Source organism: Bufo gargarizans, chromosome 3 (assembly GCF_014858855.1).
Source record: "Bufo gargarizans isolate SCDJY-AF-19 chromosome 3, ASM1485885v1, whole genome shotgun sequence".
NCBI lineage: Eukaryota > Metazoa > Chordata > Amphibia > Anura > Bufonidae > Bufo > Bufo gargarizans.
Window position 1 is genome coordinate 36,629,407 of NC_058082.1, and position 12,378 is coordinate 36,641,784.

At 48.8% G+C, this 12,378-nt stretch overlaps 1 protein-coding gene across 10 annotated transcripts in view; it reads left to right on the top strand.

The window, feature by feature from the left end:
* PICALM (phosphatidylinositol binding clathrin assembly protein) overlaps positions 1-12,378 on the top strand; it is an 81,402-nt gene that overhangs the window by 24,930 nt on the left and 44,094 nt on the right. For all 10 annotated transcript variants that reach the window (XM_044287987.1, XM_044287985.1, XM_044287989.1 and 7 more), the window contains exons 3-7: positions 6,427-6,502; positions 6,914-7,016; positions 7,488-7,581; positions 8,438-8,549; positions 10,153-10,259. In XM_044287987.1, the coding sequence (XP_044143922.1) occupies positions 6,427-6,502; positions 6,914-7,016; positions 7,488-7,581; positions 8,438-8,549; positions 10,153-10,259 (492 nt within the window). The remainder of the gene's footprint in view (positions 1-6,426; positions 6,503-6,913; positions 7,017-7,487; positions 7,582-8,437; positions 8,550-10,152; positions 10,260-12,378) is intronic.

Consider the following 12,378-nt stretch of genomic DNA (forward strand, 5'->3'; position numbering starts at 1 on the left):
TATCTATGACACAGGCTGACCTGTTACATGTGCACTTGGCAGCTGAAAGTATCCGTGTTAGTCCCATGTTCCTATGTGCCCATATTGCTGAGAAAAAGGAGAATTTATTATATGCAAATGAGCCTCTAGGAGCAATGGGGGCGTCGCCATTACACATAGAGGCTCTGCTCTTTCTGCAACTGCCGCCCCCTTTCCACTTTGACCCGGCCAGGCAGTGAAAACATCTTCACTCCAGCCTGGCCCTGTCGATCAAAGTGCAGAGGGCTCAGCAGTTAGAGGTAGCGGAGCCTCTAGGTGTAATGGTAACGCCCCCGTTGCTCCTAGAGGCTCATTTGCATATATTAAAACATCAGTTTTCTCAGCAATGCGGGCACATATGAACATGGGACCGACACGGATAGATGCCTTCAGCTGCCAAGCGCACATGTAAGGCCTCTTTCACACGGGCGTCATATTTTTGGCCCGGATTAAACGCGTGTGCGTTGCGGGAAAATGCGCGATTTTTCTGCGCGAGTGCAAAACATTGTCATGCGTTGCACTCGCGTGAGAAAAATCGCGCATGTTTGGTACCCTTGGGATTGATGTTCTGAAGATTGTATTATTTTCCCTTATAACATGGTTATAAGGGAAAATAATAGCATTCTGAATACAGAATGCATAGTAAACCAGCGCTAGAGGGGTTAAAAAATAAAATAAATTTAACTCACCTTAGTCCACTTGATCACGAAGCCCGGCATCTCCTTGTGTCTCCTCTGCGCTGAACAGGACCTGGGGTGAGCTGCTCCATTAAATACAGGTTAAGGACCTTCGATGTCACTCCGGTCATCACATGGTACGTCACATGATCTTTTACCATGGTGATTCACCATGGTAAAAGACCATGTGATGACCGAAGTGACGTCATCGAAGGTCCTTAACCTCTATTTAATGCTCACCCCAGGTCCTGTTCAGCGCAGAGGGGAGACACAAGGAGATGCCGGGCTTCGTGATCAAGTGGACTAAGGTGAGTTAAATTATTTTTTATTTTTTTTAACCCCTCTAGCGCTGGTTTACTATGCATTCTGTATTCAGAATGCTATTATTTTCCCTTATAACCATGTTATAAGGGAAAATAATAATGATCGGGTCTCCATCCCGATTGTCTCCTAGCAACCGTGCGTGCAAATCGCACGGCATCCGTACTTGCTTGCGGATGCCACCTGATTTTCACACACCCCATTCACTTCTATGGGGCCTGCGTCACGTCAAAATCGGACAATATAGAGCATGCTGCGATTTCAACTGAACGCACAAGTGATGCGTTAAAAACATCGCTCATGTGCACAGCCCCATAGAAATGAATGGGTCAGGATTTAGTGCGGGTGCCATACGTTCGCCGCACGGATCGCACCCGCACGGAAAACTCGCCCATGTGAAAGGGGCCTAACAGTTTCAGTTTCATAGGTACAAATCTGCTGACAGATGCCCTTTTAAAGGGGTTGTCCCATGAAAAAAAAAATTCTACATTAAAGCTAGCACCCGGATCTGAATACTTTTGTAATTGCAGGTTATTAAAAATTTTATATAGCCGCTGAGTTATTCACTGAAATCTGTCTGTATTGCGCCACCTGCTGTTTGCCCATTTTCTAAATTATCTGTCCAGCTCACTCTGGTTGACATACTCTGTTCCATCCGTCAGCTGCCCCCAGATGCAGTAGACATAAATTGCTTCACCTAAATCGCACAAGCAAGTGCAGCACAGGCCATGGCCTATGTTCCGGTTTTGTCATCAATATCTGATGGATGGTGGTCTGACACCCGTCACCCCTGCGGATCAGCTCTTTGAAGAGGCTGTGGCGCTCCGGTGAGCTTACCGAGCACAGGGGGGCGTCCATCGGATAGTGGCTGTGCTTGATATTGCAGCAGCCCCATTCATTTGAATGGAACTGAGCTGCCCCTAGGCGGCCGCATCTATTACCAAAACTTCTTCAAACAGCTGATTGGCCGGGAGCAGGACCCCCGCTGATCTGATATTTATGACCTGTCCTGAGGATAGGCCATCAATATCAAAATCTCAAACGCCCCCTTTAATTATAAATGGATTGAGAGGTGTAAAATGAGAGGAAGGAACCTATAGTCCAGAGATGCCTTCTGTGGGATTATGTTGTGGGCATGCCTTGTGTCCTGCGCAGGGAGGGAGAGGGGATAAGCTGCATCTATCGCTTATTGTGAAGGTGGGTCTTGGGTTATCTGTATTTAGATGTTATCTGTTATTGTAATTATGTCTGTGATGATAGTGAGATTATTGCTGACCCTGCCCTCAGTGTACACAGCACAAAATGAAAATTAATTTCTGTATTTGCATGATCCTCTTATTTCAGGAGGCACCACTTATCTCTAGTGGTCCGGTGGACTAGTCAGCTACCGCTAGTCTGCCCCCAGTATATGGGAGACTCGGTGTATCCTGAGTATTATTGGCCTCATGTGGCTGTGTGTGCCATCACTGGTGGGTAGGTAGCGGCCACGGGAGATGCAAGAGGTTCCTCTATACAGGACTGCCTCGGGACACCAGGGACTTTTTGCACACATTGTTTCCTCGTTTGTCGCCCTGGTGAAGCATTCACTGTATACGTGCCGTCCCCTTCCTTATAGCCCATGGGGGGGGGGGGCGGGGGTCATTCTTCGCTTCATCTTTAGGCGTGGGGCAGAGTGAAATATGATTGGATCACTTCTGCTGCTCCAGGTCAGGACTCCGATCATTACTCATTTGACAGTCCCTTCTTTTGTGTGGACACACCTTGCCGGTGTCTCGTGGTTATTTATTCTCCTCGTGTAGTGAGAGAATAGGTGGCGGCGTCAGTTTTCAGGAGGTGCGTACCCTGCGGGTGACAGAACCGGCTGCGCCCAGGGTGAACGCAGTTTTGTTGTTGCTGTAAATATTTAGTTTTTACGCTTTGCTTTTCTAAGAGAAGAAATCGTGAAGACGGGCAGGTGTGTCCAAAGCTAGGGCGTCATGTACTGTTAAAGGGACGGCCATCAAACACGCAGTGCATCTCCCTGCAGGTCTCTCCCCTCTGCGATTAGCTGTTGTGGAAAATTAATTGGGGATGAGCGAATCGACTTTGGATAAAACATCTGAAGTCTATTTGCTCATCCCTAGTGGAAATACTTGTGATGCCTACAGCCTGGACTAGACTCCATTTGCTAGCTTTGTTCTTTGCTCCTTTAAGGGGTTGTCCCAATATGACCTATCCAGACCCCCAATGTATCTCCTGACGGCCGCTGCACGGTGAATGTATGGCCGGTTACTGGGAAGTTCTGAAGTCATGGCTTCAATTCAAGTAGAAGTCACGGTGGGCTAATGGTGTCCATAACCCTTAATTAGCGGTCCGGTGCACCGCCATTTGGCTGCCATCTATTCCATTTGACCCCTTTATACACATGCCTCTGGTCTCGGCAGAGCATGCATATGTTCTCAGTATGGTCTGACTAGTCTGGTGGCGGCTGTACCTCTCTCTTCATTCCCTTCACTTGTACCATCGTCACAGAGTTGCGACACCCCCATGGAAATGGTTGGTTTGGGCCGGCTTTAGGCTGTGAGAACAACAGGTTAGAATAATGTGGCGGTCTAGGCTCTATGACTCTCTTGTACTTCCTTTAAGACCTTTATGAATGGCCAGCGGTTTGCAACAAAGGTCCAGCTGGGTGTTACCAGTTGGGAGTGGGGGGTGTCCCTGCACAGCCTGACACCGGCAGTACTGATTGTCCAAATGCAGAATTTGCAGGGACCCCCCCCCCCTCCCTCCTAGAATGGTAACACCCGGCTGGACCTTAATTTCAAACATTAGCTGGAATATTAAAGGAACAGCACAACAGTCATAGGAATAGATGCTCCAGAATTGTCTTTACAAAGGCAAGTAGTTGCTAAAACAGACCTGTCAGGGGAGGTGTCAGGTCCTTTAAGCCTCGCCCTGTAAAATTAACCCCTCTCGCTTCCAACTGTGGTCAGTGATTGTCTGAGCCGGCAGTCCCAGCCATTTCCAGCGCGTTGAGCCCAAGACTTAGAACTGGAGAGGAGACTTGGGCAGTGGAGAGGTTGGATTGTTATAGTCCACTCTGACCCTGTTTTCTTATTAAAGCGAATCCCCGGAGAACCCCTTTAATACCCGCCATTTGAGATATTTGACCCTAGCAGTTCCTCCTTCATCTCGCTTTTCAGCCCTGTCTGTGTTTAGACATAAAATCTTCCTTAGCACCTGAAGCACACGGCGTCTATGTGCCTGGACCTGCTGGGACCGAGGGGCAGGTTTTTCACGTTCCGTCTGTGTAAGATGCATGTTATTTAGCGGTACATGCGCCCGTCCTGCACAGAGCGTGTTCCCTGGGCTGGAGAACGGCTGTACATTCGCATACATAGGACGGCCTCATCTCTGGCGCTGTACAGGATTAGGGTCCATTCACACGTCCGTATGTCTATTGCGGATCCGCAAAAAACGTACACCTGCAATGTGCTATCCACAATTTGCGGACCGCACATCAGACACTATAATAGAAAATGCCTTTTCTGGTCCGCAAGAATAGGACATGTTCTATTTTTTTCAGGAACGGAATTGCGGATCCTGAAAAAACGGATCCCGAAAATACGGATGCGGATTCGCATCCCTTCCAGCCCCATTGAAAGTGAATAGGTCCGCAAATTGTGGAACGAATGCGGACCCAAATTACAGACGTGTGAATGGACCCTTATGGTGTGTCCTTCACTCTAGGTTTATTACATCTCGACAGATCCTTTCCACGGGCTCCATCAGGAGATTTGGATGTCATAGGGGTCGTCCTCCGTTCAGGAGCACGGTCCGGCGGTGCACAGCCATACATTACATGGTCATTTACAGGATTGCTGTGAAATACTGGATTTCCACAGTCTGCTCTGCTGTCAATCAAACCTGCTTCAGGAAGCCACAAGGCAGATTCTGCCGCGTTGTATTTCTGCCGTGTGAACATTCCCTGGAGCGCAGGACCGGAAGCGCGACTACATCTGAGATCCAGGCCATTTCTGGCCTGATTGAGAGCATGCGTTTCACGGCGGAGTGCAAGACCGGAAGTGATGGACCAGATTGTCACTTCTGGTTCTCGCTAGAAGATAACAGAAAACACTGTCTGTTAAGCCCCCTACTTCTCCCCTGTGGGCCACTTATATCAGCATTATTGTCTCTAAATCATATATTCAAATCATGCATATGCAAACACTGGAACACACAACACAGGAAGTGACACTGCCCTGATGTCACTTCCTCCCATTTGGATTCCCACAATTTCCCGCCTTTTTTGATGTGTATAAATACTTACACTGTCAGCTTGGCGGGGTGGGGCGCGTGCTCTCTGCAGCAGCTTGGCGGGGTGGGGCGCGTGCTCTCTGCAGCAGCTTGGCGGGGTGGGGCGCGTGCTCTCTGCAGCAGCTTGGCGGGGTGGGGCGTGTGCTCTCTGCAGCAGCTTGGCGGGGTGGGGCGCGTGCTGAAGGCACCCTAACACACTCCGATCCTGGCGCTTAACCCCTTCTGTGCTATAATCAAGCCTTTCTCCGCCTAGCTCACATGGAGAGGGGAGGTGTAGGGGGCGCGACTACTGCAGAGGGAACGATGTGGCAGGCGGAGCAAAGCATGCTGGGATGTGGCGGAGCAAAGCATGCTGGGATGTGGCGGAGCAAAGCATGCTGGGATGTGGCGGAGCAAAGCATGCTGGGATGTGGCGGAGCAAAGCATGCTGGGATGTGGCGGAGCAAAGCATGCTGGGATGTGGCGGAGCAAAGCATGCTGGGATGTGGCGGAGCAAAGCATGCTGGGATGTGGCGGAGCAAAGCATGCTGGGATGTGGCGGAGCAAAGCATGCTGGGATGTGGCGGAGCAAAGCATGCTGGGATGTGGCGGAGCAAAGCATGCTGGGATGTGGCGGAGCAAAGCATGCTGGGATGTGGCGGAGCAAAGCATGCTGGGATGTGGCGGAGCAAAGCATGCTGGGATGTGGCGGAGCAAAGCATGCTGGGATGTGGCAGAGCGTGCTGACCTGACAAATATGAACGCTCAGATACTGGAGGCAGATAGAGTCCTTATGGAGCAGGAGAACCCCTATAACGCATACAATGCTCTACTTGGTAGACTGCAGCGCTCCCTTCAGACAGCTGAAGATGCTTGAGGATAGTGTCCAGCAGTGTCGTATAGATTAGTGGCCTACAGCATTTCCTTGACATGCCTTTTTGCTGGGATTACTTTTGTTGCACGCATGCAAGTGCAGGGTCGTCCATGTGCCCGCGCTTGAGCCCCCCAATTTGTCTGGCTAGGCGTCTTAGTTAATCCATCGGTCCTATGTTTTCATGTACAAATTCGAGTCTTATAGAGTAACATTTCTACCTCCCGTCTATCTGTTCTCATCATGTCTTTTCTTCCTCCTCAGCGCTTTATCCAGTATCTGGCATCACGCAATACCCTCTTCAATTTGAGCAATTTTTTGGACAAAAGTGGACTGCAAGGTGAGTTCTGATGGCCGCTCCCGGGGCTGTGTGCTCCTCGTAAGCCCTTTCTTTCCATGATAGAAAAATAAGCTGAATCGGGTCACAGGCGGACGGCTGGTTCTCACCCACACGCCCTCACTTGGATGTCGCTCGTCCTCCTGATGGATCCGTCTATTTCATAGGTTTTTTCGCAGCTCCCCTTGTTCAGATTGGCTCCTGTGTATAAGCACAAGTGTACAGCTGGGTAAGATTGAGGTATCTTCTGTAGGATTACTAAGGGAAATCAACCACGATAATGGGCGGTCTTCTAAGTCTGAGAAGCCTGTCACTGAACTGGATGGAAAGTCTTAAGGTTGTGATTTCTCTGTTTATTTTTAGGGTAAGGATGGTGGTCTCTAACTTGTCGTGTTTTTTTTTTTTTCCCCCTAGGTTATGACATGTCTACATTTATACGACGTTACAGCCGCTACCTGAATGAGAAGGCTGTGTCATACAGACAAGTTGCTTTTGACTTCACCAAAGTAAAAAGAGGGTGAGCCAGGACATGGGTGTATGTACATGGAGGATAAGCCGCGTGGAGGTGGGGTATATGTGCATAGAGCATAGGCCATGTGATGGGGCTCCGGGTATATGTGCATAGAGCATAGGCCATGTGATAGGGCCCCAGGTATATGTGTATAGAGGGTAAGCTTTGTGACGGGGCCCCGGGTATATGTGTGTGGAGGGGGTATATGTGCATAGAGGCTAAGCTGTGTTCGGGGTGAGGGACTGAGGTATAGTCATAGAGAGTAAGCAATGCCAAGGAGTATCTGCGCATCAATGGGGCAGTATAGAGATAGAGATAGATCCATGTTTGTGTTTAGTGTACACTTGAGGAAGTCACCAGCGTTCACAATACTTGTAGATTACTTTATAATGGGAGCTGCCTCCTTGTATTGGGCAACGCCTTATAGGTTTTAATGAATGAACCTTGTGTTTTTTTTTTTGTTTTGTTTTTTTTCAGGGCTGATGGGGTTATGAGAACAATGAACACTGAGAAGTTATTAAAAACCATGCCCATCATACAGAACCAAATGGATGCCCTGCTCGATTTCAATGTAAGTTGGATGGCCTGGTGGCCGCAATACACTGTCGGCAGCGTCTGCCCAGTAGCATCTGTTTGCTGCCTATTCTTTGGGGTTTGCGCAGTTTTTTTGTGTAGGAATCGCTGCTCCCTGTCGGGTTATGTTCTGGCTATGTAGACTGTCGCCATTACATAGTAATATTACAGTTGCATCCTAACATTTTTCTTCTGTGACTTTGCACAGATCGAAGTCGATATTTCCATACTTTGACCTTATAAATCAGTAACCTTTGTAATCTGTATCATAAGGCTCCTTTTCCCAGCTGAGACTTAGGCTGCGGGAGTTACGACAGTGCATACGACACACGATGAATAATCCCTTGCTGTACAAACTGCACTGTATGAGTTAGGGGTTGAAAGTCCAGAGTGAATCCAGCAGCCTTCCAGGCGAGATAAAATTCAGTCAATTATTACTTAAAGAGCAATTCTGATGGTGGTGTTTTAAATGGAAATAACGACTGTTGCAGCCACTCTCCTCAGGGTCTCTAATGGTACAGGCAAACACCATGATGCAGTCACCTCACCCCACCTGACTGGTGCCGAGGGGGGATCGCAGCCCCTGACTGGTGCCGAGGGGGGATCGCAGCCCCTGACTGGTGCCCTGACTCGTGCATTGCTAATTTTTTTAGAAAAATGTTGTTCAAAGAACCTAATAGTTTTTTATCTGTGTTCAGTCTTTAGCTTTGGCTTTATGGCATATATCTTACAGAATCGGGCTCATTGCTCTATATTTATCCATCTCTAATTGTGCAGGATGAAAACGATAGATCGCTGTGCTGGAATACAGGCTTTTCTGATCTCTCCTTTTTTCCTCCTCTCTCCATCCACAGGTAAATGCCAACGAGCTGACAAATGGCGTCATTAATGCTGCATTCATGCTGCTCTTCAAAGATGCCATCAGACTGTTTGCTGCCTACAACGAAGGAATAATTAATCTTCTAGGTAACCCTCTCTGTCCTGCCTTTATAAAGCAATTTCTGATTTGCAGATCTGTTAAGTGTTCTCCGCTTTTGCCATGTTGATGACCTATGCTTGGGGTAGGTCATAAATATCAGATTGATGGAGGCCCAACTGCCGGCAGCCCTGCCAATCAAGTGTTTGAAGAGAACGTAGCGCCTGTACGAGTGCTGTGTTCTCCTCACTGTTTATGTTCTTTGCTGTCAACATTGCAGCAGTAAGCAGGGTAATTACAGCTTCCCCATCCCATTTACTTCAATGTGACGTCTTCTTCCTATTCTAGTGAGTAGGCCGGAGCCATCCCATTAAAGTGAATGGGACGGGGAAACTGTAATTACACTGTTGACGGTGAGGAGAACACGGCATTTATGCGAGCGCTGCGTTCTCTTTAAATGGCTGATGGGAGTCAGTCCAGGGAGTCAGCCCCCCGCCGATCTGATATTGATAACTAGGCTTGAGCAAATTGACCTTGGGATCATAGTTCCGAAGTCAATTTGTTCAAAAACTTTGATGTTAATGCTGTCTCCGTACAGCATTAAAATGTATGGGCTGTGTAAAATGTATCTGCGAATTTAAAATAGGAATCTAAAGTGGGCTTTGGTACCGCGGTACTAGCCAGTACCAAAGCCCACTTTGGATTCCTATTTTAACCGTAGTCTCCCACGGTTTTGGACGAGACTAAGTTTGGCTCCACGGAGCCCATACATTTTAATGCTTACGGAAACGGCATTGACATTGAACTTTGGTTCTATGATCCGAAGGTCAATTCGCTCAAGCCTATTGATTACCTATCCTGAGAATAGGTCATCAATATTACAAAAGCGGACAACCCCTTTAATCAGCAGATCTGATACCAGGATATAGACATGTTACCATGTAACCCCAGCCGAAATACAGACCCCACTACAGTCAGTAGATCACTACCGGTCAAGCTGCAAAAACCCATCATGAATATCTGTAATCCCTGTGAAAGCTGCAGACAGTCGCACACTTCTCAGTTTATAAAATCGATATAATCTGCCTAAAAAGTTACGGTGTGTTTACATGCGCCGATTGAGCCGGCAGTTATTGCAAAGAAGTATTTCTTCCCGATAACTGCCTGCCGGTTAGTGGATGTGAAGAGTTGCAGTTACATGCAGCGATCACCTCCACTGTATGTAGACAAGCAATGGCTACTGCAATCGCTGATAATCGTACAGATTCATTGTTTCTGAGCAGCAGATCCCTGTTCACACCACACAATCTGCTGCCCATAAACGGTGATTGAGGTGTCCGCATCTGCGATCATTTTACCCAATGAACAAGCCTTTAGCACATTAATCGGGTGATCGGCAGCACTTTTACACAGGCTGATTATCAGGAACGAGCGTTCACAATAATGCCCGTATAAATCTGCCTTTGCTACGTTACTTATCTTGTACTGGTCACTCAAGAGCTGCATTCATAATTGTGCTGGATATTATTGGAAACGGACAGTTTTTAGTAGTGATGGTAAAACCTGCCTGATCCACCTAGATTGAGGAGAAATTTACCCGAAATGATTTGGCCTTTTCAGTATGTAATAACTATGTGCTTGTTGTTCCCTTAGAAAAATACTTTGACATGAAAAAGAACCAGTGTAAGGATGGCCTGGACATCTACAAGAAGTTTCTCACTAGAATGACTCGAATATCAGAGTTCTTGAAAGTAGCAGAGGTAAGGACCCAGAGCAAATTGATCTCTTCTGAGTTGTTTAGATTTTATTAATGGTGAGCACTGGTTTTGTCAAACCCCAAACCATTCCGGAGAGTTAATAAGGCTCGGTTCACATCATGTTTTTCCCATCCATTTAACGCATGCAAAAAAAACGTATACGTCAGACTGATGCCATACAGTGGCATCCATTCATCATAGAGCTCCATTGTAAAAAACAAAATGTATACTTTCTCGCTGGTATCATTGGGGGACACAGGACCGTGGGTATAGCTTGCTGCTGCCACTAGGAGGCGACACTAGGCTGAAAAGTGATAACTCCTCCCCTGCAGGCTATACCCCCTCCAGCCTGGAGAGAGCATATCAGTTTTTAGCTTAGTGTCGTAGGAGGCAGACCTCCCTGCTTAGCAGGGTGGCTCTTTTACAATTTGTTTTTATTTTATTTTATTTTTTTAGGTTAGGGGCACAGATTCGCATGCGTCTCTGTCTCCCTGGGAGGCTGGCCGGTGTTGCCTGCTCCACCGCCCTGCCTCCCCCCAAGAAGACAAAGCGGACCAGGGCAGCCTCGCTCCCCTGCTTCCCGCCAGCAAGAGGGCCACCTACTCTCCAGCCCTTCTCTACCTGGACCCCTGATGCCTGGTGCCAGCGGTCGTGGGGTGGCCCTGCTGGTACAAGATTAAGGGTGAAGACCACAGATGAAGACAGGTGAGTTTTACTGCCCCTACCTGTCCCCCTCACATGGCCACCTTCTGGAGGGGGTAACGAATCCTCCACCCGTCGCCCAGCTCACCTCGGTAGAAAGGGTTAATCCCATTCCGCGGCGGCGCCATCTTGTTTTCACCTTCCCGATCTAAAACAGGCGCCTTCTGCGCCCTATTCCGGTCCCTGCTCTCCGACCGACCGGATGGCTTCCCGGCCGGCCAAGCGACGCATCTTCTCGGCGGCTCCTTCTGGAGCCCGCTAAGCCGTCCCAGGAGAGCAGGCAGAACGGTTCCCCATACTCGGCCGGACGCCGCAAAATCTAGGCCCCGGCTTTATTCGGGCCTACCTTTTTATTTCTTTCTTTTCCCTCCGGCCACGCTAATTTACTCCTCCGATGGGCTTACGCGGTCAGTGGACACAGGCGACCGCATTCCGGACATTGCTCCAGGTACGCTCTGTGCTGACTAGCGGTGAGTCCGGTCGGCCGGCGTCATAATTTAGTCCCCGGCTTTGCGGCCTTCTAGGCCGGACCTTCCTCACTCATTTCAGGCCCCTGTTTACTCTAGGTTTCTGTCTGCAGGCACAATGTGCCTTAATATTGCAGTATACAGCCCTCCCTGACCTCCTCTCCATAGCAGGCTAGGTCCCCACCAAAAAAAAAAAAAAAAAAAACAATTATGCGCATACAGATCCTGCCTTCCTCAGCACACAAAATCCAATGGAGTGCATCTGAGGGATCCCAATCCGCCCTCCGGGCCGTTGGTTGATAATGATCCAACTGCATAAATCCAGTGGAGTACATCTGGAGGATCCCAATCCGCCCTCTGAGGCCGTTTGGTTGATTTTGCTCCAACTGCGCAAATCCAGTGGAGTACATCTGAGGGATTCCCATTCCGCCCTCCGGGCTGTTTGGTTGAGAATGCTCCAACTGCATAGATCCAGTGGGGTACATCTGGAGGATCCCAATCCGCCCTCTGAGGCCGTTTGGTTGATTACGCTCCAACCGCGCAAATCCAGTGGAGTACATCTGAAGGGATTCCCATTCCGCCCTCCGGGCCATTTGGTTGATAATGCTCCAACTGCATAGATCCAGTGGGGTACATCTGGAGGATCCCAATCCGCCCTCTGAGGCCGTTTGGTTGATTATGCTCCAACTGCGCAAATCCAGTGGAGTACATCTGAGGGATTCCCATTCCGCCCTCTGGGCCGTTTGGTTGATAATGCTCCAACTACGTAAATCCAGTGGAGTACATCCGAAGGGTCCCCAATCCGCCCTCCGGGCCGTTTGGTTGATCATGCTCCAACTGCATAAATCCAGTGGGGTACATCGGAAGGATCCCAATCCGCCCTCTGAGGCCGGTTGGTTAATGGTGCTACAACTGCGCAAAATCCAACTGCGCAAAAATCCAGTTGAGGACAA